This window comes from Balaenoptera borealis (assembly GCF_965194805.1).
Source record: "Balaenoptera borealis genome assembly, chromosome: 7".
Lineage (NCBI taxonomy): Eukaryota > Metazoa > Chordata > Mammalia > Artiodactyla > Balaenopteridae > Balaenoptera > Balaenoptera borealis.
Window position 1 is genome coordinate 70,914,125 of NC_138864.1, and position 26,771 is coordinate 70,940,895.

The window sequence follows — 26,771 nt, forward strand, 5'->3', positions numbered from 1 at the left end:
CTTAGAGTGAAGCTCAAAAAATAATCAGTGTTATGCTGTGAGAGGAAGAGAATTTCCATCATCTCATACCATGCTTGGTACTAGGGCTCAATAAATACTTATTGAATAAATAAATAATGTGACTGAATAGCCAAGGTCATGCTTAGGAAGTGGAGAAAATGACATTCAAACTCAGTTCTTTTTGACTATCAACATCTCCCTAAATAAAGTGTCATCCTCACACCAACACTGATTATAACCACAGCCCAGTGTTATAACATCTCCTGTCTGACTCAGATGTATCTTTCAGAGAAATTATCTCATTTCTCTCCCCATATTGGAATCTAGCCCCAGAAGGGTTCCATCTACATACACGTGAAACCAATTAGCAGGTCCTAAGAACAGAATGAGCTTATCTTGCCTGAGCTTGGCTTTCTATATTTTGCAGTTGCATATGGTTGGTGAAATCACTCCATGGCAGAATCTTTAACTTTCACACAGATCATTCTCCCCTGAGCTTTTCTGTTTTCAGTTGTTTAATAAGCAATAAGGATCTGTGTGACATTTATCATCTCTTAATTACTGTAGGTTCTCAACTTCAGTGTCTTTATAAGGCTGGTGAGTTACTTATAGGGACTTTAAACTCAAAGAAGTATTGGGTGGGTGAATGAGTGAACGGATGGATGGATGGATGAATTGGGTGAATGCCTACATTTCAGGTAGTTGACACCATGTAAATGTATCTTGATTAATCAGCATTCCGTAAACCAAAAAGCAGCTGAATCTTAGAAACTTAGAGAACTATGCAAACAGTGCTCCAACAAGAACCTATGCCCTATACAAATATAGGAAATATATGAAAAACTCACTTTAAAATACTTACTTAAAAATTGACACTTGCCAATTATAGTGGAAAAAATATTTTAAAATATTTGGTTATGGAGCTGAGCCAAATGGAGACACTGAGGATTCGGGAAGAGTACCTCTGAGAGAAGATAAAGGTTTTCTTATCACTTTACCAGCACTGGTTGAATTTCAAGTAACCTTTGTGTTCCTTGCCAAAGCTACAGCAGAGGGCTAGCTTGGGAGGGCAGCAACTCAAACCCTGCCTGCACCTGTATGAAATGGGACAGGTTGGTGGTTATTCTCCTCAGGTACTGCTTCTAAGGTCCAGGGCCCGAGGCTATGAGATGCAAAATGAATGAAAGTACAAGGAACGTATTTGCATTTGGCTTTGAATAGCATGATTACGGCGGCCCAAAGATATGTAGTGGTCTCTAACAATCATTTTAAAAACAGCAGAAACTAACACAACATTGTAAAGAAATTATACTCCAAAAAGGATGTTAAAAAAAATTTAAAAAACTAACCAAGGTGTTGAGAAGTGCAGGGAAACAGTTTGTAGGCTTGGTTTGGAAGGCTAGAGGATCAGGGCCGGGTGGTGGCCACCCAGCACCACACAGGGTCCCCTTCTGAGACAAGAGAGAAGCCTTGGTGTCTATTCTTGGCATTGATCTGACTCTCTCATAAGTTTCTGGCAACCTCCCAGAGAGAACAGCGTGTTCCCTGCTGAGTGTATACAGGGCTTCAAAAACATGTTTGTGTGTGCAGCCCAGTAGGCAGGGCCTGGCTTAGTCACTCCTTGCCAACTACTGCCTCTCTGGACTGTCAGGAGGAAGACTTGGGCTCAGACCTGCTGTGCAAGTCCTGGTGTTTCTGAGATGCCCAAATAATCGGCGCAGAGATCAATTTTTAGGGAACCTGAATGTTCCTGTAGACCATGGTCCAATAAATATTCTTTTGCAAGGAGTAAATATAGACTGAGTTTCAGCTGACCTCCTATTATGGTCACAAAGGCCTCCTTTGGATACTTGCACCTGTTTTCCAGGGTTAGATCTTCCAGCTCGGCATGATTACTCACCCTGTGGGAGCTAAGATAATGCAGATTAGCTCCAGCCCTGGGTACTGCCAGCCTGAAGGGACTGACTCACTCCCTGCTCCTCACACGGCCTTTTCAGGAGAGTGAAATCTGAGCAGAAGAAGGGATTAGTCAGCCTGACCTAAGGGACTCCTGAGGGGGTGTTTGGGGTTTCCAGTAAACAGAAAAGGGGTTATCAGAATGACTGTGGGCTCCTGGGCCCTGTGGGCAGGCAACACAGGTCCACTTGTCTTGGACTCGAACAGCAAACAGCAGCCAAAATATTGTGGAATATCTTAGGGACAAACTATTGCAGATCAAAAGACATCGTCATTATAGACCTATTCTCGTAGGCAAGGTAGGTCTATAAAAAAATGGGGGCCACCATAGAACTTTCTGAAATCAACTGTTGGAATTTCTTCATCTTTGAATATAGCCAGCACTTTTCTTTAACTACTCCTAACACATCTTTCCTAGTATGGTCTTGCACTGTAGTTTACTGAACGCCCAGTCTTACCACACTCCCCTCTCCCCCTTCCCCTGCCCCCCCACCTCCACCAGGTACTCTCTCCTAAGTGTCATGACTCTATTGGACTTCTCCATCCCGCTGTTTCATTAGCCTCTCAAATTCAACTTGTCCAAAATTATTCTTGTCATAAGAAACAGTATAGTATAGTGGTTAGGAAGCAAAACAAATCACATAGGTATTGGTATGGGACCAGCTGAGCTCAAATCCTGACTATGTGATCTTAGGTAATTGCATAACCTCTCTGTACTGCAGTTTAGTTGTCTAAAATAAACACAGCAGTACTTTCATCACAGGGTTGTAGTGAGAATTAAATGAGTTAAAACATGTAAAATGATTAGCACCACTATCTTTGCCATATTAGATTTGCCATAAGTAATAGTTAAAAGAATCAATGAAGTAACACATTCAATGGTGAATCCAATATTTAAATGCTCAAGCTATTAATAACAAAAAAAGTCAAAAAGTGAAATTACAGAATTTGAGAAGCCCAGAGTGGAGCAGCGATTTTGACAGTTAGTAACCAGGTAACCTTGGTTAAGTCACATAACTTTTCTGATCCCTAATTCCACACATATAAAATAGGGATGGTACTAGCAGCTGACAAATGCTGGCTGCTGACTATGTGTCAGGCATTACTGAAGCACTTTAGAAGCATTATAAATAACCAGACAAAGATTTAATAATCATTTCAGAATAATCACTGATGATAGAGAATGCAACATTCTTCTCTTCATTCATTCAATAGTTATGTTAACTCCTACTAAATGCTAGGAGTTGAGATGCAAAAGGAACAAATTGCAAAATATTTGAACAGGCAGTCCACCAAAGAAGATAAACAAACAGCCAGTAAGCACGTGAGAAGCTGTTTAACATGATTAGCTCTCAGAGAAATGCAAATTAAAACTGCAAATACATATCACTGCACACCCATTGAAATAGCTAAAATTAAAAAGGCTGACACCACTAAACGTTGATAAGAATGTGCAGCAACTAGAACTCTCATATATTGCTGATGGGAGTGAAAAAATGTCCATCACTTTGGAAAACTGTGTGGCACTTTTTTATAAAGTTAAATATATGCCCACTGACTGACCTTTCGATTCCACTCCTAGATATTTACCCAAGGGAAATGGAAACACGTCCACAAAAAGACTTGAGCAAGAATGTTTATAGTAAGTTTGTCCATTGCGTTAGTCAAGGTTCCCCAGAGACACAGAACCACTAGGCTGTGTGTATATATACAGAGAGAGAAAGATTTATTTTAAGGAATTGGCTCATGTGATTATAGGGACTCTCGAGTCTGAAATCTGCAGGGCAGGCTGGAGACCCAGAGAAGAGTTAATGTTTCAGTGCTGAATCTGAAGGCAGTCTGGAAGCAGGATCCCTTCTTCCTCTGAGGACCTCAGTCTTTTTCTTGTAGGCCGTCAACTGACTGGATGAGGCCCACACATGTTATGGAGGGTAATCTGCCTCCATAATATGGAGCGAAATGAGTTTGCGTACACTCAAAATCTGATTTAAATGTTAATCACTTCTAAAAAACACCTTCACAGCACCATCTAGATTGGTGTTTGACCAAATATCTGGGTACCATAGTCTAACCAAGTTGATGCATATAATTAACCATCATCCATCATTACCCCAAACTGGAAATAACCCAAATGTCTGTCAACAGGAGAATGGATAAACATATTGTGGTACGTTCATACAATGGAATTATTACTAAGCAGTAAAGTACTTTTGTACTAATAAAGAGGTACAAACTACTGATACATGGAAAAACATGGATGAATCTCCAAAATATTACGTTGAGAGAAAGAAGCCAGACAACAAAGAGCGTGTACTATATAATTCTATTTCTATGAAGTTCAAGAGCACGTAAATCTAACCTCTGGTGGTAGAAATAGCACAGTGTTGCTTTTGGGAGGTGAGGATTTACTGAAAAGAAGCAGAAAGGAACATTCTGGGGTAATACATGTGCTCTTTATCTTGATTAGAGTATTGATTACACAGGTAGATATGTTTATAAAAATTCATCCAATTATATATTTAAAGACTGTGCATTTTGCTATATGTAAATTTTACCTTAATCTTTTGAAAAACTGAAGAGATTACAGTTCTTTCCTTTAAGAAGGTTATAGCCTAGTTGGGGAGACAGTAGGCAGACTGATGATACAACATGGTATGATGAATGAGGCACTTAACCTAATTAGCTTACTAAGGTTTTCAAAAGAGTCCGTGGGGAGTGAGCACAAGTATTTCTTAACGTGCCCCATGAGGGCTTCCCTGGTGGTGCAGTGGTTGAGAATCCGCCTGCCGATGCAGGGGACACGGGTTTGAGCCCTGGTGCGGGAAGATCCCACATGCTGAGGAGCAACTAAGCCCGTGCGCCACAACTACTGAGCCTGCGCTCTAGAGCCCACGAGCCACAACTACTGAGCCTGCATGCTGCAACTACTGAAACTCACGCGCCTAGAACCCGTGCTCCGCAACAAGAGAAGCCACCGCAATGAGAAGCCTGCACACTGCAACGAAGAGTAGCCCCCACTCACTGCAACTAGAGAAAGCCTGCGCGCAGCAATGAACACAGCCAAAAATAAAAATAAATAAAATAAATAAATTTTTAAAAAAAGTTAACCATGTGCCTGGCATTGTACTAAACATGCTCATTTTATTTACTTTCCCATCAACTCTACAATGAGGTAATTACTGCCCCTAGTTGCAAAGAGAGAAATTGTCTCAGAGGGAGTGGGTGGCAGAGAGGAATTCTAATCCAGTGTGGATGACTTGGTTTGTTAGTCTGTGTGGCCAGCAATTCGGCGACATGATCTCCAGAAGCAACTCTTGTGCTTTTCCAAAAGAGAGTACCTTGAGACCTCACTGGTACAGTTGTCTGATAGCGCAGCAATACGTGGGATGCTAGGAACCCAGATTGGGTGATCAGGCCCCCTCTCTGGCATTGCCAGGGCAGACGGACCAGAATTGTGCAGGTCTCGTTTTAGAAATTTTCTCCTTACCTCTCTGGTAGTTTTTGCTTCTAGCTTGACCCTGATCTCTAACCTGTAATCTATTGTTAAAAAGAAAACAAATTCTTCCATAATTGTGGCTTTCAGACTGGGCACAAAAAATCAAAGAATTAGAGCATGAGAAAGAAGTACAAATTGTCCGTTTCTGGATGACTTATGTGTCACTTTCATGCATCCAAAGCAAAGTTACAGAAGACACTGGTCTCATCAGTGGTTGACAGTCCCTAGGAATACACCAGCATGGCCTCTGCGTGGCTCACACTGAGATCCTGGCCAAGCAGAGGCAAAAAATACACTCAAAAATGAGGAAGAGAGATAAGAAGGAAAGGGAGAAGAAGAGAGGAAGGGAGAAAGAGAGAAAGGGAAGTAGGACAGAAAGAAACGAAATCAAATGAATGGAATTACTAATGAAACTGTCCATTTCTTTGCTACACAGAGAGAAACTAACTGCAATTTTATTTTTCTTCCAGATTATGTAAACACAGGATAGAAACTGTGGTTCTAAGACCTCTTCCTGATTCCCAGATCTCTCTCCTATGAAGGGCAGAGCAGGTTTGTTTGAAACTGTAACCAGGAGATTAATGAAAGTTGCCACAGACCTTTTTGTCTTCCTTGAGCTTTCCGGTTTAGTTTTCTTCAGAGCTGCATTTTTTTTAATTTTACTTTTTTAAAATGAAGTATACAGTTGATTTATAATGTTGTGTTAGTTTCTGGTATAGAGGAAAGTGATTCAGTTATTCATATAAATATATTCTTTTTCAGATTCTTTTACATTATAGTTTATTGCAAGACATTGAATATAGTTCCCTGTGCTATACAGTAGGAACTTGTTGTTTATATATTTTATATATAGTAGAGTGTATCTGCTAATTTCAAACTCCTAATTTATCCCTCCTTACCTTTCCACTTTGGTAACCATAAGTTCGCTATGTCTGTGAGTCTATTTCTGTTTTGTAAATATGTTCATTTGTAGCATTTTTTAAGATTCCACATATAAGTGATATCATGTATTTGTCTTTTTCTGTTTGATTTACTTCACTTAGTATGGTAATCTCTAGGTCCATCCATGTTGCTGCAAATGGCATTATTTCATTCTTTTTCATGGCTGAGTAGTATTCCATTGTGTGTGTGTGTGTGTGTGTGTGTGTGTGTGTGTGTGTGTGTGTGTGTGTATGTGTGTGTATACCACATCTTCTTTATCCATTCGTCTGTCGACGGACACCTAGGTTGTTTCCATATCTTGGCTATTGTAAATAGTGCTGCTCTGAACATTGGTGTGCATGTATCTTTTCAAAATAGAGTTTTCTCTGGATATATGCCCAGGAGTGGGATTGCTGGATAGTATGGTAACTCTATTTTTAGTTTTTTAAGGAACCTCCACACTGTTCTCCATAGTGGCTGCACCAATTTACATTCCCACCAACAGTGTAGGAGGGTTCCCTTTTCTCCACACCCTCTCCAGCATTTATTATTTGTAGTCTTTTTGATGATGGCCATTCTGACTGGTGTGAAGTGATACCTCATCATAGTTTTGATTTGCATTTCTCTAATAATTAGTGACATTGAGCATCTTTTCATGTGTCTGCTGGCCATCTGTATGTCTTCTTTGGAGAAATGTCTCTTTAGGTCTTCTGTCCATTTTTTGATTGGGTTTTTTTTTTTTTTGATATCGAGCTGTCTGTATATTTTGGAAACTAATCCCTTGTTGGTTGCATCATTTATAAATATTTTCTCCCAGTCTGTAGGTTGTCTTTTTGTTTTGTTTATGGTTTCCTTTGCTGTACAAAAGTTTATAAGTTTGATTAGGTCCCATTTGTTTATTTTTGCTTTTATTTCTTTCGTTTTGTGAGACTGACCTAAGAACACATTGCTACAATTTACGACAGAGAATATTTTGCCTATGTTCTCTCCTAGGAGTTTTATGGTGTCATGTCTTGTATTTAAGTCTTCAAGTCATTTTGGATTTATTTTTAGAATTGAGAGCTGCTGGTAGTTCCACTGCTCTGATTCATGGCAGGGAGAAAATTCTCCTACACTGCCTCCTTCAGGCCAAACTGCCAAGAGCAGAGAACCATTAACGAAGTCAGCCTGGAACAGTTTGCCTCAGAGAGTTTGTACCACAGGAAAAAATCATTGCAGTTAAAATGCAATAAAAAGCCCGTGGTCCATGCCATGCACGTCTTAGAAACTCTGTATGTCCTCAGACGTATTCCACACAATGTCTCCCACCCAGCAGACGCATGTACCATCTGAGCATTTATTAAGGTTCAACTATACACAAGACACTTTTGATGCTTTACTTGCATCATTTCATTTAGTTCCCAAATCAGGTAGTTAATCACTACTATCCAAATAAAGAAACTGACACATGGGTTAAGAAACTGGCCCAAGTTCACACAGTTATTAAGTGGCACAATCAAGATTAAAACCCAACTACTGAATTCCAAAATTCAGATTTTTTCCCCCTGTGTCACACTGTATTGCTAATGCACGGGAGCAAAGCTTTGCAGTTTCTTTGTATGTATCTTTATCGTAGAACCAGCCAAAGTTACTTAGAAACAACGCTGTTGCCTAAGCTTTTCTCTGATGGATCATCCTAAGAAGAGGCCTTTCATTGTCCCTCTGACTTCAGCAATACTGGGAGTTCTGGGGCTCCTGAAGGACTGTCATTATGTCAATGCTTCTGTAAACAATTTATCACTTGAACACTGCTGTGGCGAGAATTATAAACAGCGCTCGAACTCCAAACGTTGCCTCTGTCCCTTCATCCTCTTTTGCCCTGGAAGAAAGGTTTCCTTTTTTTTCTTTCACGCAATTAAAAAAATTCTTTAGCTTTTTGATATTAAAAAATGCAAGGCTATCATTCCTTTTTGCTCAAGTAAATTATTCCATCTGATTGGAGTGTTTTACATGGGAAGAAAAGGGATTCTTAATCTTTTGTTTAGATTTTTTTCACATCTAAATCTTCAGAATTGTATATATATTTTTTTGGCATGGAAGGAGAGTTGAGGTTAATGGTAAAGGCAGTTATCTGCATTAAGCCTCATAAGATGCTCTGAAAATCATATCATATAAATGTTATGTAGTTGTATCATAATTATTATTACTATAAAAGTTATAGGGTTGCAAAAGAATAATTATGGTAATAATAATATTCCATTGGTTTCCCATGCTGCTTCCCCATGGTTCAAGATGTTTCATAATTTGATCCCACCCAGCCCTGCCAACATTATTCTCTACTCTCTACAATAAATGTTCATCTTCTACTTGTGTCAAACTTGTCTAATTGGTGATGGTGAATGCTCACTGTATGTTATAGCGTTAACCCTTCACTGAGGCTACGCACCTTAAACTCCACCCCTTCTGCTGTCCTACTTTTACTCAAATTATTACCCCACCCTTCTTCAGTTCACAGCTCAAGTCCACCTGCCTGATCACTGGTCCACAGCGACCCCTCTCTTCCCTCAACACTGACAGCACTTACTATGACCACCAACTGAGCTCTCACTGACTTATCAAAGTCTTAAGTGTGTTTGTGCATTTGTCAAGATCCCTATAGGAAATAAACTGCGTACTCAATAGGGGTGATTGAAGAGAATTTCATCAAGGAATATTTATAGAAATGTAGATAGCAAGGAATGATGAAGCACCTGGGATAGAGGCAACAAGAGGAAGCCTTGAATACCCTAGGTCTGAAGGAAAAAAGTGGAGAACAGTAGCTTAGGAGAAGGGCTCATAACGGGAGCTGTGGCCTTGAGGAAGGAATTCAGCCACCATTGGAGAAGAGCCACCAATTCTATTCTCACCAAGAGAAGGCTCAGCAGGGAAGGAGCCTGGAAGTGTCCCCATCTCTGTCTCCTCCTGCTCTTCAGTCTCCTGCTGGTCTTCCCACTGAACCCACCAAGAAGCCAGGGGAAAGGAGTTCGGCTGATGCAGCCCATGAAAGTCATCCTGCCAGGACCCTGAACAGGGGAGAGAGAGAGTTTGTGTTTTGAAAGGCAGCTATGTTTTTTTGTCTTTCTTCCTGAATTAAATTGATTATAATCTCCATTGGTTCCCACATCTTCTCAATTAAACAGGTTCAGGTTCCCTGAAATCTGATATGGGGCAGTGAATAAACGTCTTCCCTTGCTGACTCTGGGCAATGTCTGGGCTCCTGGACCTTAGGAAGACCCCTGGTGCCTAACTTCTACTTCAAAATCACCTTAAACGCCCCATGATGATAGTTCTGTTTTGTCAATTCTAATGTGCTTGATTAAGCACTAAGAATGAATCCACTGGTGTCTTTAATTTAAAAAGTACAAGGTGGCATCATTATTATATTTCCTTGGCTGGATTAGCATATATTTGCATAGTTGTTATACAATATCATTGAGGCATACCTCTATCTGAGAAAACCAATTACTAAAGAAGAAATTTCAGCACACCTAATCTACTTAGTGTCACTACAATTTAAAAAAAAGAAAGAAAAAGGAAAAAATAAGAAAAGAAAGAAAATAATCAACTGCCTCTTGAAGGATGTTTTTGCATATTTCATGCATTGATTCTCATCAGTGACAACTGCGACCAAACATAGGAAGAAGGCAATTTATCACTGAAATATAAAATTTGAAAATCATTTCTAATCAACCATTTTACGGCAGGCTGACAGAAAAATAGCTCAGTTAGATAGCATCTAATTTTAAAAACCCACTGTACACCTTTTATTTTTAAACATCTTTATTGAAGTATGATTGCTTTACAATGTTGTGTTAGTTTCTGCTGTATAACAAAACGAATCAGCTATACGTATACATATATCCCCATATCCCCTCCCTCTTGTGTCTCCCTCACACCCTCCCTATCCCACCCCTCTAGGTGGTCACAAGGCACCGAGCTGATCTCCCTCTGCTATGCGGCTGCTTCCCACTAGCTATCTATTTTACATTTCGTAGTGTATATATGTCAGTGCTACTCTCTCACTTCATCCCAGCTTACCCTTCCTCCTCCCTGTGTCCTCAAGTCCATTCTCTACATCTGCATCTTTATTCCTGTCTACCCCTAGGTTCATCAGAACCTTTTTTTTTTTTTTTTAGATTCCATATATATGTTAGCATACGGTATTTGTTTTTCTCTTTCTGACTTACTTCACTCTGTATGACAGACTCTAGGTCCATCCACCTCACTACAAATAACTCAATTTCGTTTCTTTTTATGGCTGAGTAATATTCCATTGTATATATGTGCCACATCTTCTTTATCCATTCATCTGTTGATGGACACTTAGGTTGCTTCCATGTCCTGGCTATTGTAAATATAGCTGCAATGAACATTGTGGAACATGACTCTTTTTGAATTATGGTTTTCTCAGGGTATATGCCCAGTATTGGGATTGCTGGGTCATATGGTAGTTCCATTTTTAGTTTTTTAAGGAACCTCCATACTGTTCTCCATGGTGGCTGTATCAATTTACATTCCCACCAACAGTGCAGGAGGGTTCCCTTCTCTCCACACCCTCTCCAGCATTTATTGTTTGTAGATTTTTTGATGATGCCCATTCTGACCAGTGTGAGGTGATACCTCATTGTAGTTCTGATTTGCATTTCTCTAATGATTAGTGATGTTGAACATCCTTTCATGTGTTTGTTGGCAGTATGTATATCTTCTTTGGAGAAATGTCTATTTAGCTCTTCTGCCCATTTTTGGGTTGGGTTGTTTGTGTTTTTGATATTGAGCTGCATGAGCTGCTTGTAAATTTTGGAGATTAATCCTTTGTCAGTTGCTTCATTTGCAAATATTTTCTCCCATTCTGAAGGTTGTCTTTTCGTCTTGTTTATGGTTTCCTTTGCTGTGCAAAAGCTTTTAAGCTTCATTAGGTCCCATTTGTTTATTTTTGTTTTTATTTCCATTTCTCTAGGAGGTGGGTCAAAAAGGATCTTGCTGTGATTTATGTCAAAGAGGCTTCTTCCTGTGTTTTCCACTGTATACCTTTTATTCTTACTACATAGTAAAAAACAAACAAACAAAAACTTTGAGCTACTGAAAGTGAATCTTGCAGTGAATTGGTACCAACACTCCCCTCTTCCTTCCACATTTTGCACAGAACCACACACATATTAGTACTGAATAAATTCTTGAAAGTGAAAGAATAATTAAGTGAAATCCTCCAATCCTCCCTGTTCATTCATTTTGATATGCAGTAACCCTCACTGCTGGGAATCTCATTGCCAATCCATACTCCTCCTGCTACAAAGTTAACCTTCACCTACTCTTCCCTCCAAGAAGATGGAAACAGCTGATCAACCCTCTTTATCCACAGGATACATTTTCAAGTGACTCCACAGCCTTCATTAAATAGTAAAAGGAGTGATTGCATCCTTGATAAACCCATTTACAAAAGGGCAAAGTTTCACAAATTAATCAGTTTGCCTCTTTGCTAATCCTCCACATCAATGTTATTTCCGTCTCCATCCTCCACCTCAAAAAAGCCCAGGAAGGTCAGGGACCTGGTTTGCCTTGTTCCCCCTTTGATTCCCAGCAGCCAGCAAAGTGCCTGGCACATAGAAAAAGCTCAAAAAGTATTTCCCAAAGGGAACAGAAATCTACCACACATCACCTTCAGCTATAGCTTCACTCTAAGAAAATATTACTCACTGATAGAAAGCTCTCCCTAAATAATAATGATTATGACAATAACAAAGGCAATAATAATATTAAAACGCTTACTGGGGGGGCTTCCCTGGTGGCGCAGTGGTTGAGAATCTGCCTGCCAATGCAGGGGACACGGGTTCGAGCCCTGGTCTGGGAAGATCCCACATGCCGCGGAGCAACTAGGCCCGTGAGCCACAACTACTGAGCCTGCGCGTCTGGAGCCTGTGCCCCGCAACAAGAGGGGCCGCGACAGTGAAAGGCTCACGCACCGCGATGAAGAGTGGCCCCCGCTTGCCACAACTAGAGAAAGCCCTCGCATAGAAACGAAGACCCAACACAGACAAAAAAAAAAAAAAAAACATGCTTACTGAATGTCATGCTCTGTTCTGTGTGCTTTAATGTACTAACAATTTAACCCTCTGATGGGGCTCCAGACACACTATTCCCATAGATAGCACCTTGGCATAGTGACTAATTTAAGCTGAAGGAGTTTAAGAAAACAGCAGAAGCAGGAAGATCACTCTGACCATCCCTGCCCCTTCTTCCCTGAAACAAATCATAAAACCCTCCTGTGGGAGGTGCCCTCCCTAAATCTGGAGGAAAGGAGCATTCTTATCTTCTAAGACAAAGGGACACCAAGAAGAATCCTAACGAATAGGTCCCAGTTTCCCCCAGTTTACTACACTGACCTCATACTCCTTAACCTATCATATTGCTACACAACTGTCCACTCATCATCAAACCTAGCATAAACATACTCAAGTCTGTTTCTTCAGGGTCTTCATTTCCTTATGACGGCTCCCATGTCATGTGAAACTTATATTAAGTAAATTTGTATGCTTTCCTCCTGTTAATGTCTTCGACCCAGCCAAGGACCCTAAAAGAGTCAAGTAAAACTTTTTCCTCCCCTGCACCTCAAAACAATCATATAAAAGTTTTATGAAGTAGGTACCATTATCATTCCCAAAATGAGGAAATTGAGGCATGGAGCAAGCATGTCATTTTCTCTAGATAATGGGTCAAATAAGGATGAGAGTCAGGATATAAACCCGGATAGACAGGCACCAGAGCCAAAATTCTTAACATCTAATGGTAAAGAATCTGTTTATACTCCAAAGGAAATGACAATGAATTCCTTCCATATATTAGCTATGGTGTCTGTGTTTCAAAGAAAATAAGTGAGTAATTGGATTTTTCAAAAAAGTTTTGAAAGTGTGCCGTTTAAAACTTCAAGAGTTCTTCATAAACAATCAGATGAGTAACAAAAATATAAGGCTCAGCTGTTTTTTCCAACATTGATAAGCCACTGCAAATGGTTTGTTACTTTTCTCATCCTTACAATCAGCTTTTTACTGCTGTGTTTTTTATTAGAAGCCGCTGGGTTCAGGATGGAAGGACAAAGTGACAATGTAACACTAGGTGATTAAAAAATAGAACTCAAGTGTGTCTAGCTCCTGAGAAAGGAGAAAAGTGGATGGGTGGTCTTTCCCTCATATCAAAGATTCTTCTTCCCATGGAACCTACAGTCATTAAGTGACTATTTACAAAAAGTAACAATGGTATCATGAGGATATAATTTCCTCTGTTTCTCCTGCCCATGGTTGCTTGAATGGTGAGAATGAAAAGAAATTAGAAACCCAGGAGGACAGAGATGGTGACAGATGGAAGAGTATGATTCAGTACAATTTATTATTATTAAAACTCTCTTGTTCCTATAGCAATAGCCTGTGTTTTATTTGTGTTTACCCTTTACTTTCTTTTGAAAGTATTATTTATTTACAGGCACATTTCCTCATTCTCTTTTTCTTTCCCAATGTTGAATAAAGCAATGAATCATGTAGAGTTCTTCAGTCTAACTGCTGAAAAGTCAGCTAGGAAAAAGTCTTATCGGCAAATAACTCACAAAGATGAAAGGAAAGAGAAGAGCTTTATTTAAGTTCTCTAAATGAAAGTTCAAAGATGAGGAGAAATAACTTTAAATCCACAAATAAACCGTTCAAAGCAAGTAGTCCTGTATCATATGCTAGATTAACACAGAATGTTTAAGCACAGCAGGCCCACTGAGATACGTTACTTCCCCATGCAAGGAACATCCTCTCCCTTTGTCCTCAGCATCAACTTTATTGCCTAAGTCACAGCATCACAAATATTTCTGCCAGAATATTCCTGAAGCTGGAGGGCAGCACCTCTGCCTGGCATTCTAGAATGTGTTCTAACACCACTTGCTGCAAGCAAACTGTTTTTTGAAGGATCATATTTTCTATGAATAGTTCATACAAATACAGTATTCTATTCCATAATACAGATCTTATTTTAGTACAAAATATTTCTCCCAAAATATCTGAGTAGAACTGATACTTCAGAAAGATTAGTGTATCCACTTATGATTTTTCCTACACGGCACCAGGAATATGCAAATCCCAGTATGCGAAGCAGAGTCTAGGTGTCAAGCTAGTGGAATATTTGACATCATCTCTACTCCAAACTCAAGCATCTAAGGTTAAACAAGATGGAGAACCACACACACACCACAAACAACAACAACAACAACAACAAAAAAACCCTGCTCATAACTGGCAAATAGATTTGTTTGTGCTTAATTACTTCTGCTGTAACCTCTAAAAGGCAATGCTAAGAGTCAATGAGCTTATCTAAAAGTGATTAGCAAGAACAAAAAGTGAAGCGAAGTTGGCCTCATAGACCATGAGGTCCAGAGGTTAATCATCTACGTTTCTCTTTCTGCAAACTGCTAACAAACCTGATTAACACACTAGTCTTTCCAAGTTTCTCAAACTTTTACCATTTTCAAAAAGTCTTTCCATGTGCTTTCCGCAGCTGGCCATCGCCAGCAAAGTGCTCCTTATCTTCTAGCTAAAATGCTCTGAAATGTCAGTCTGTTACATAAAAAGACCAAAGTAATCAACCTAAGTCTTTCCCTTCGCACGTTTCCTTGCACACATTTTCCTAAACTTGTCACACACACATGGGAGCCACTGAGTGTGCAATATTTTCCCCAGGGAGTTTGGGAAAGCACTATGCACGAAATCATTCTAAAATAAAAATAAGTACATGTGCCTGGAAACTTAAAGTGAATCCATTTACATTTACACTCATAGCAGCCAGAGATCTCTCCACTACACACAATCCCTTCACTCTTTATCATCATGCTTCAAAGAAAACCACACTTCATGTCAGAAACATGACTTTGAAAGGCAAGCACTAAGAATGAATCTGCACCTCTACTCTTGCCCCTGACATTTGACACTGCAGTTCCCTGCTTATATGTCCGGATCCTCTGCTAAATGGTGAGATCCTGGAGGGCAGGAGTCCTCCCTTCGGACTCATCTTTGCATCTCCAGTCTTTGGTTCAATGAGAGTGTGTTAAAATGTCCATTTTGACTTTCAAGTGGACTGATCTTTGTTTTTCATTTCTAATTTGACTCAAAGATTTCTTTGTTTTGACTATGCTCGTGCTTTCTTCACTAAAAGTAAGTTGAGGAGCTTAGTATATGGAAAGGAGTTTGCAGAACTAGCCATAGTAATTTCTGCTAAGTGGGAGTGGGTGGAGGACACCAAGATTAAGAGGCCCATCCTAAAGCCTGGCATTTTGCCAACTGAATGGTAACGTAAACTTATTACTGATAAGGGAGAGAATGAAATTGGTTGTAAGAAAACCTGGGTCCCATTTCAAATGAGATAACATATGAAAAATCTTACAAAATTATAGCAGGCACCAAGTAAGAGCACTATACATCCTAATTATTATTGTTATGTCAGGACCTTCTGGATACGCTCTTGTTTTTGAGACTACCTTAACTTTACCTCTTGTTTATTTCCCTTAACCGTGATACTCTAGGATTAATGACATAGTGTTTGTAAAGTGTTTTTAAATCCCTGAAGTGTTATAATCAACCCAAGTACCATTTTATTTATGCAAACTGTGTCTACTCAGCGAGTCCACTTAAACATCTAGGATTGGGATCTTCTGTCTCATAAGGCTTAATAAATGATTCCCTCTGGCTCTAAAAGCAAGTACTTTTTCAATGACAATGGGAGGGAAAGCAAAGGAATTACTCTGTGACATCTGCTGTGTAACGTTCTTCGAATGGCACATCTTGATAAATGCATGAGAGTCCTTGGAGAGTTACTGCACACAGTGAAGAGAGAGTGGTAAAAATCCCAGTATCTCTGAAAAGGAAGGCAAGACATGTTAAAGTCAGAAAAGCCTCAAAGTTTACATCAATAGAAATCAATAGTGATGTGTTTAATCCCTACTTTATACATGATGGCAGCTTTCCACGGTCTCTGATGGGGAGGCAAAATTAAACATGAATAATGAAGCTAAGGCAGGCTAAGTAACTTTTTAAAGCTAAGATAGCTAATAAGTAGCAGAATACGATTGCACCTAAGCCATTAGCCTCTAGGCCGTGAGCTCTGTACTCTGTGCCCAACATCTCTCCCGTGCTGGGGACAGCCTGTGACAGCTAAAACCAAGGATATGAGGCTAGGTGGAAGCGCTGGTTCACAAAGGCAGCAAAGCCCATAGGTAGCCTGACGACTCAGCTTTGCCAGTGGCTTTCTGCATGACTCATCACAAAGCTGTTAATGCTCTGTTACCTGCCTATTACAGACTTCAGGTTATTTAAAAGTGAATGAAATAATCTATATAATTAATTAATCTATATAATTATTAATATTAATTAATCTATAATAATAAGGCAATTTTTTAAAGTGAGTTACATAATCTACACAAAACAATTTAATCTTCTGATAAAAATGCTATAGGAGCAATCCCAAATATTCTTCTTCTTCTTATTATTAAATTCATCTAAATTGATGGGAAGAAAGTAAAACTGTCACCTTTATATAACTGTTCAACTTGCCCTTAGATGGAGAAACTCCCAAGATGTTCCTAAGCACTACTTACTTATTTATTTATTTATTTATTCTCACACCTGCATTTTATAACCCTTTGTCTTGTTGTATTTGAGTGGCATCCTCAAATTCTTAAAAGCATTCTCAAAACCCATTTTTTGAATTAGAATTTCCTGCACTTCCATTGCAGTATGGAAGTACTTTAGAGCAAAACCCACAGGAAGTGAATTGATGCTTTACCTCCAAGTCATCATCAGGGATAGCTCTTTTCCACTTTACGTTCCACCTGATATGTTCATAGGCATTGACGACAACTTCGATTGCTTTGGGATAAGAATGGCAAGCCTGTATCACCTGCAGAGAGACACCATAGAGTTTCATTTGTTCACTGCACATATATGATTCATCTTTTCCACTCACAGAGACGTCAAGACTTCATGGACCGATAAGCCTCTTTGGAGCCCTGAAATGCTTTTGAGAAGTCTCATGCCTTTGAGTATTCAAACACACTGTCAGCCCCCATGGTGGATGGGAGGATTAATAACATAAGACTAATTTCCTTCATCATCCAGGAGCAAGTGAAAAAGAGGTGCTAACAAAGAGGGTGGGGGCCTGATGAAATGCATCCCCTGCTCGTAAAAGCAATTTTGAGAGAGGCTGGTCTCAAAATACACTTCCAGCTGTCTGGGAAATTCTCCTAGTTCTACAGAAAATTTTATTAGCAAAAAGCTGAATGTTAGTAATCCAAGAACTCAAGCCTACTGGTGACTATGAGGTAAAACAAACTATAGAGTAACATGAAAGTTAACCAAAGCTGTCTTCCCAGTGCAGTGCCTGAAGAGGACTAATGTCACGTACCAAATCACCCTCACTGGCATTTTAACCTTCATCAGCAATAAAAGATCACATGAAGATTAGTTATTTCATTAGCACACTCTGTTCAACAGTTCATTGACCAGCCAAAAAAAACTGGAAAGCCGAGTCGAGGTGGCCAGCATTTCCATCAGGAGGCAGAAAGATTTAGCTTTAGGTTTTAGACTAAACTGGATATTTAGCCAACCTTTGATGTTACCATGAAATTTGGACGTATCTGATTAATCAATCATGCAGCCTTTATTAAGTGACAATGGAGGAATATATGAGACATACCCCAAAGTAAAACACACTGGTTTCTGGTGAGAGGCTTACTATAAGAATGAGAAGCAAAAACACGTAAATGAAACAAGAGAAGATCAATGGAGATGTACGGTTGATTCACATACGTAAGTGTTAGATTATAGGGTTTGAAAAAGAGGAATTATAGAAAATTGCAAGAGGGAGAGCTCTGTGAGTGGCGCTAACCAGGAATGATTTCTTGGAGGAGATGAGTTCAACTGTAGATCCTAAATGGTAGAAAGGTGCATGTGTGTGTGTGTGTGTGTGTGTGTGTGTGTGTGTGTTGTGTGCCTGCCTGCATCCACTTATAGGCCTGTCTACATGTGCAGCATCAGCAAATGTAACAGTTGTGTTGAAAGAGAGGTACTTCAAAGGGTAAAACAAAAACACAGCTTCATTATCGCTTTCTCCTGCTCACACAAACCCACTGCCTGGAACCCTTCTCCACTCCTGGCATGATACCTCAGGCAGGACTCACACCTGTTTCTACTTAATTTTTAATAATAAAAAGTACTCTGGTCACTCTAGATAGGAGAAAAATGTCATTTCAGTAATAAAAATGTCCATTTTAGTTGAATAATTGAAACTCCAAATTTTATTTAAAAGTTTCTCCTCTCCCATAGCCTAGGCTTGTTTCAAGCTGCAGTTGGAAAGGAGGTATTTGTGGGTGTGGTATAATAGGAAATACATGTTTGGTCTTTGCCTCTGGTTCTGGACAAAGAGCTCCTTTCCACCATTTCCATTATGCTAATGAAGTGAGTCTTAGTGGGGTTCCTAGAGAGCTTCAAGAGGTGGACTGGTTACTGGAAAGACCAATCCTTCATTAGAGGATTGGAACTTTTACACACCTTGCCTCCTACCTCCAGAGAAAGAGTTTGATTGAACTCAAACTCCAACATCCAGGGTTGGAGTTTGAGTTCAAACACCAATGGCCAATGATTTCATTAGTCATATCTACATAATGAAAGTCCCTAAAAGATGGGGTTTGGGCAGCTTCTAGGTGGGTGAGCTCATTAAAGTACTAGGAGGGTGACATGCTCTGAAAGGGCATGGAAGCTCTGTGCACCCCCCCATGCCTCGCCCTATGCATCTCTTTTAATTGTCTATTCCTGAGTTTTATCCGTTATAATAAACCAGTATGCCTACCACTAGAAAGGAGGCATGCCTCCACACTTACACAACTTTTTCCAAAGAAATTTTCTTCCTAATTTCCTGGTCCTTCTCAACCTCCAACCTCCACCTGTTGGTATTGGGCAAAAAGTCACAAAACTGGTTTTCCTCACCTCCTTTACAAGTCCTTCATAGGTGGTCTAGCATTGCATTTTTCAATGTGAGGTGGTAAGTACCCAATGTCTTGGGACTTCAGGAAAAACTGAGACAGAAGGATGAGTATTTTAATGCCCAGTTGTGTGTGTGTGTGTGTGTGTGTGTGTGTGTGTGTATACCAAGGTCACCTGAAAGAAGGGCCCATGTCAGGAAAGAACTAAAGTTAAGAGCAGGTAAGATGGAGTCAGCTGACAGTACACCTGGAAGGCCAGTCTGAAGAGCTTGGGATTGACTTAATAGGCAATAGAAAGCTATTATGTATTCTTAATAAAAAAGGGTTATATTCAATCAATTCATTCCATTGGGAAACCTTTATTGAGCACTGTGTTTAGCACTGTGACAGTAATTCTGAGTTTATGCCCTGCTTTTTTCTTCAAGGAATTTACAACCTAGTTGAAGAAAAAAGACAGAGGTATTTCAGAGTTCAAGAGCAATATAATTCAGTAAATAATAAGAGGCTGACTTAAAAGATCATCAGTGTCCCTTGAGCACCATGAGCAAAAGCACAAAGGGAAAAACAAGGATATCAAGGGCAGAGAGGCCTGAGGAGGCTGAATGGGAGTGCACCAAATGGCTTCTCAGCTAGCTTCACCATTAGTCACGAGAACTGAAGCTGCGAGAAAGAATAAGTAGGGTTTAATGACTAATCAGATATAGGGAGTGAAGACTGCAACTTTGAAGCCTAAGATCAAGTACAAATAGGGGTACCACCGATGGAAATGAGGAAATAGGAAGGGCATACTAATTTGAGGATGGTCAGATAATGAGCAGGAGGATATTTCCTATGTTATGTCCTAATGTCAGTTAAAAATGTGCATGATAGGTGCTCTAATGATAAGGTCAAGATGGAGAGGGAGATTTGTGCATCATCAAGGAATGTGCTGGTTAGGGTCAATCATACTCTAAATGGATATAAACGGAAAAGGTAGAGAACCATGGTCTGAAGCTTGATGCATCCTAATAGGCAGGAGAGAGGATGAAGGAAAAAAATTACAGCTACCATTTTTTGAGGACTTACCATGTGCCAGGGCCTATGTTAAATCTTTGCATGTTTAGCTTGCTAAGTCTTCAGACAACCTATGAGGTTAGTCCTATAATTATCTCCACTTTACAGATTTAAAATCAAAGGGTGAGAGAATTTAAACTCAAGGGTATTTAGCTAGTAAATGACAGAGATAGGATTCAAACTCAGGTCTGTGTGACTCCAAAAGTCAAAAATATGTTGAATAAAAATGGTGAAGGGCTTCCCTGGTGGCGCAGTGGTTAAGAAGCCACTTGCCAATGCAGGGGACACGGGTTCGAGCCCTGGTCTGGGAAGAGCCCACATGCCGCGGAGCAACTAAGCCCGTGCGCTACAACTACTGAGCCTGCGCTCTAGAGCCCACCAGCCACAACTACTGAAGCCTGTGTGCCTAGAGCCCATGCTCCGCAGCAAGAAAAGCCACCACAATGAGAAGCCCGTGCACCGCAACAAAGAGTAGCCCCCGCTCGCCACAGCTAGAGAAAGCCTGCTCACAGTAACGAAGACCCAACACAGCCAAAAATAAATAAATAAATAAATTTTTTTAAAACATGGTGAGAGTGGGCATCCTTCTCTTGTTCCTGATCTTACAGGAAATGCTTTCAGCTTTTCACTGTTGAGTATGATGTTAGCTGTGGGTTTGCCGTACATGGCCTTTATTATGTTGTGGTATGTTCCCACTATGCCCTATTTCTGGAGAGTTTTTACCATAAATGGATGTTGAATTTTATCAAAAGCTTTTCCTGCATCTATTGAGATGATCATATGGCCTGGCCTTAGGAGGCATGGCCTCACCTGAGGACTGTGTCAGCCCCAACAAATAGAGCAACCAGAAGGGGCTCTACTGAATAGAGGTTTGAGTCAATGGTGTACTAGAAAATGTTCAACAACAGGCATTTTGTAAAAAAAAAAAAAAAAAAAAAAGACTATGTATATATGTTTTTAAGTTTATTATAAGTTTTGCTAATATAAAGAATGTGAAGCCCACAATTTACAAATAATAAAATACCCAATATAATTTATTTCCTATTCTGTATAGCCAGTTGGTACTCTCAGAATGCTATCACTGATTTTTATATCAATTTTGTATAGATATGAGTTGTATTCATAGCCAACCTGTGTCTGCAATTGAAGAGTGCATGTAGTTCCTATGTTTACGTTGGTTGATATTTTTATTACATTAAGGAGTAATTGTTTCACAAATGTGAAACAATGAAGACATATATTGGAAATTCACTCACTCATCAATGACATAAGTGACTTTTATGTGGAAGTGCTTAATAGTTTTTTGAATATTGGAAGCATATTTCTCAATGTTTTGCACTATTCACAATGTAAGAGCTACAGACACCACACACTACAAATTTTTAAGTTTAATCTACGTTAGTAACATTCTCTCCATCAATTTCTGAAGTCTAGACATCAACAAAGCAATAAGTTAAGGTCTGATTGGTAGCATTTGCTGATTTCTGTGGTGTAAACACTTGCATCATGGCCTATTTGAGGTCCCTGAACGTATGGTGGGGAAGAGATGTATAGTAACATCATTATATAGTGTTTCCACCATATAGATCCAATATATGCAAATAATATCAGGAGCATAGATACGTAGAGTAAAATAATTGGGAGGTAGTGTGTTTTGAATATTTATTACCTTTGTTTTTAGTATACTTTATTAGTTGTAGGTTTATATGACTTAATTTTTAAACATCGTTGCATTTAACAATCAGCTCACAAAATTCCTGATAATTTAACAATCAGCTCTCGTGAGCTACTGTGAGCCAAATTCTAGCACACAACTCCTTTTAATTGTCCCCGAATTTAAAAAGTGCAATCATAAGCCATTGCAGACTAAATGTGTATATTGAAGCTCCAAACCAGTGAAGGCATCAGAACCATCCTGCCCAGTGGCTAGGTCCAAATGGGCACAACATAAATACTTGTTTAATGAGACGATCCATTCACATACATAGTCTGGGTACAGTGCACAAGGCTGACCTGCTGACAATGGCTTTTTCAGCCAGGTCTACTTAAATAAAGAGTAATCCCTAAGGGGATAAGCAGGTGGGCTGGAGTTAGACATCCATTGCTGTGGGACCTCTGAAGAGTCAGCACTTCTGAGTATATGGAAAGTATAACTAGAAGGATTTCCCCATGGGTACAAGATTGTCAAGGTGGGCAGGTAATTTTTCCAGGACCTTGGTCTTGGGAAATTGAGGCAAATGGGGCTGCTCTTTTCTCTGCAGTTGGGATGAGGATGGCAGATATGTAGCTCTATGCAAAAGAGACAGACAAAACCTGAGGCTGACTAATTGCTTTGAACGCTAGTTTATAAACTACCATAATAGCATCATAGACTGTTAGGGTTGCAAAGGACCCTAGGGATTATCTAATCCCCCTAACTTGGAGATGAGGAAATTGAAACCCAGAGAGGCACACAGTAAGAGAAAGCATTGTTTTAGGTCTTCATCTGAGTTTAGTGCTCTTTCAAATATATTCTGATGATCTTATTTTAATCCTTAAGTAAGGACCAGTGAAGTGAATGGTTTAAAGACACAGATCCTATTGTACAGATACTTAGAACAAGAAACACTCTTTACTATAATCGTTATAGTAATTATAGGCTGGATTTTGTTGAAAGTTCAAAATAATTCCCTTTTTAATGCAAAAATGTTGTTAATAATATGAAAATAGCATCCATCAGACCTCTATACACATCCTTCTCTAAAGACCTCCAGATACATTCTTTCTAGAAGGATGAGCCATGTTGAAAAGTATGCTGGTAATCAGATGAGTAATCCAAAATGAAAATTTAAATTTAAGAGTTACCAGGACAGAGATGACAGCTGAAATTAATCCAAGGCCTGAATCAAGAATATACTTGTACTGGAATTTTGAAAACAGAGAGCATGGGGAAGTCAGAAGCTTGTAATGAGGCTCTGCACATGGTTTAAGTGTCCACTCAGAAAACTGACCTCTGCTCTGCATTAATTCCCGGGCTACACTCACTCTTCATGCAAACCACACTGGTTATGTTTAAAGACACATTGCCCACCTACCCAATACAGGTAATCTGTCCCTAGGTATTCCTTACCTCCCCCTTCCTGCCAAAACCTTGTACACAGAGGAGATGTTGCTAAAAGTTACTCTCCTCCTGTAACACATTACTTACTCCTCAACTAGGGTTTCCAGGTTTAGCAAGTAATAATAATGTAGGTTACCAGGTAAATTCGAATTTCAGACAGACAACAAATAATTTTTAGTATAAGTATGGCCCCAATATTGCATGGAACATATTTATACTAAAAATTACTTATTAGTGATGAATTTCAAATTTAATAGAGCATCCTGTATTTTGTTTGGCAACCCTATTCCCAGCCCCTATTCAGAAACAGTTCAAACTAAGTTATGTATACAGGAATATAATTCATTCATAGTTCAGGAGCCCAACTTCACACATTTGGTGCTTCAATTTGCACCTGGCACACTCCCATATATCACCTGGAGATAACCTTTCATTAGGATAAAAAAAATTGAGTAGTTCTTAACCTTCAGTCTTTAGATGCACAAAGTCCAAAGCTCCCACTGCCACATTAGGTTTTGCTGACACTGACTAGCAAATTTTCTGCTGACAGAAGACGGTTCTCACAGCAGGAAAGGCTCCTTTTAGCCTGACACTCCCAGCTCTCTTAACTGACAAGCCTAGCTTCCAGAACGAAGACAGCTGATCACGCCTTCTTCAGGCCTCAGTAATTATTTCACCAGGCGACAACAAAAAGAGACCCTTAAGAGAGAGCAAACTCTAAATAATCACTCTATGATGACTCCCAGGAACTGTGACCATCAAATGAGGAAGGACTGGTGGACCCAGAAGGCAGAAGCTTCTGCTTCTTTGTAAACCTGGGAAACAGAAAATGCTCAATGACCTTCACCTTCTGTGAGTCTCTGGGGTCTCTATTCTCCCTTCTTAGAAGAACAATTGGACAAAAGGTAGTGGTGGCAACTGGAGAGACCTTAAGACCCTTCCCCTCATCATCTGACCCCTAAAAGCATAAATTAGAAAACAGATTCAAGATAAGTCTCCCTGCCACCCTTCCAGTACAAGCGCCACCTGTAAGCCACTTCACCAGAGAAAATCTAAAGCTACCTCTGCCCTTTTATATTGATATATTTGTGTGCAGAAAGGTACTTAATGATCAAAGAGACTGCTTATACCCTGGGCTTCATATACAGAACTGTTCAACGGCAGAAATCATCGTTACCTCCCCCAAACTTTCACATACCTTTCCCTCCCCTAGAAAAATGTCTTTCTTGCCCTACAAGAAAACCCAATCTTGGCTCCCTGGGGTGTCACTTCCTTCTGAATTATGCTGAGAGAAAAAAAATCAAATGTCCTTTTGTACCTTGGAAAGCAATTGCAGACCCTATAATTCTTTTTTTTCCCTTATGTAATTTATACATCAGCTTTCAGTGAAATACACCCTCTACAAATTTGCTTTGTATTTGGAAGACAGCATCTTCAGCTTTGACCTTGTTCCTTGTAAATAAGGGAACTGAATTTCCCATCCACAAGAGAACAAATCACTTTATCTTCTGGATAAATGAGTCAGTCATTTACTTGCGTAAAGATGACTTTCTCTTTGGAAAGTCGGGTTGTGAAGTAGTTGTTCTAAATCACTTTATAGCATCTGCATAGTAAATTGAATAGTTTTTCTTTAGTTTTCCTTTGGAAGGGGGCCAGTTCTGTTATATAGTTGGGTAGCAACAAAAATGTTTAAAGTACCAACCATCCACCAGTAGCCAACTGAATCCTAAATCTCTTTAGCATACAGCCAACCTAGAGGAACTCAGAAGAGCAAAACAGAACTGAATAAGAAGATGGTAACCGTGGAGAGAGAGTTCCCTGGAACACATAATTGTATACTATTCTACAGGCGAGTAGAGCCACCAAAGTAAGGCTGGTAGGAAAGACTCCTACAATGGACCAAGAGTACATTTTGGGAGGAGGAGGAAAGGAAATGATTTTGTTGAGCACCTGCTAGTCTCAATAATTTACATGTCTTACTCACGCCTCAGACAATCCTGAAAAGTTGATATTTTTCTCTTCGTTTCCTCTTGGATCTGAGAGATTAAGGGACTTCAAAATCACACAGCAAGTAAATGGCCAAGCTAGAATTCATATCCATGGTTACTAAGCCCCTGTTCCTACCCCTCCTCACTGTTATCTCTCAGAGAACTGCCTTTGTGAACAGGACCTGTGACCTTCCTCACATTTGCAAGACTTCTTGCAGGAGAACAGAAAATCCATTTAAAGGCCTATTGCCCCTAGTCTGGCACTTCTTTAAAAAGCACTAACTTCAGTTTCAATGCAGTTTTTCATCATAATTGTCCTACAAACCTCTAGAAGTTGCATCTCCAGGGGAGGGATGTTCTGCTGCCCAGAGCCACAGGGAGGCCAGAATAGCTACCAATCCTTTCTGCACAATAAGCTGCAGGGGTTCCAGAAGGCAATGTCTCTAGTTCAGTGCTTTTAGTGTAGTTACATTCCCCAGCTCCACAGATAACATTTTGATAGGATTTCTTTCTAAAAGTAAAGTTTTCAAATGCTTGTGCTCTCCAATCCCAGAAGGAAGTGCTTTCATTCTATTATACCACAGGTCTAGCCAAGTAAGTTTGGCAGTAAGTGAAAGAAATCTTTAGGAATCAGGCAGAGGGCATGTCTTTGAAGAAGCAATTGTTTGAGGTTGGGAACTTTAAAGATCCTTCCTGACTGGTGAAGACCACTTTGACTCTAAAATTGATGAGGAAGAAACGATGAACACCCTTGGGAACGTCTTCGGAAGGGGAGGCAGGTGTGCTCCTAGCTTGACCACTGCTGCTCTCCAGATCAGCAGCCCCATGCGGAGCCTTGTAGGAGCCACTTCCCTTCACCTGTGAGCCAGGAGGAAGCAATCCTCGGGGACCAGGCTCACCCTCCACAGTCCGGAGTCACCTGTGGCTCCACCCCGCCAGCACCACGCTCCTGGGGAGGGCAGCAGCAGCCCAAACCCTAAAGTGGCTCTTACAGGGGAATGGGGAGAGGGTCTTTTACTTACCTTGGCAGAGACCTGTTTCATCCACAGTCAACCACCAGGGGGTTTCAGAGTAAAACTCAACATTTAATCTCTGGGCATTCTCACACATTGTCTCTCCTGGTTGGAAAGGCCCCTGTGGGTAAACCAGGCCCAGGAGCATGGATTCTACTGCTCAACAGATATATAATGATAACAGTTACAGTCATCTTTTGTTTAAAGGTTGCCATGACCAGAAACG

General features: G+C 40.0%; 1 protein-coding gene across 4 annotated transcripts in view; it reads right to left on the reverse strand.

The window, feature by feature from the left end:
- Positions 1-6,616: 6,616 nt before the first annotated feature.
- ASB4 (ankyrin repeat and SOCS box containing 4) overlaps positions 6,617-26,771 on the reverse strand; it is a 125,886-nt gene continuing 105,731 nt past the window's right edge. For 2 of the 4 annotated variants that reach the window (XM_082398513.1, XM_082398512.1), the window contains 2 exons: positions 17,198-17,311; positions 13,991-16,270 (listed from right to left, as the gene is read on the reverse strand). In XM_082398513.1, the coding sequence (XP_082254639.1) occupies positions 16,082-16,270; positions 17,198-17,311 (303 nt within the window). In that variant the 3' untranslated portion in view covers positions 13,991-16,081. Of the gene's footprint in view, positions 9,404-13,990; positions 16,271-17,197; positions 17,312-26,771 lie in introns of those variants that run through there. The other 2 variants (XM_082398516.1, XM_082398514.1) reach the window with 2 other exon arrangements.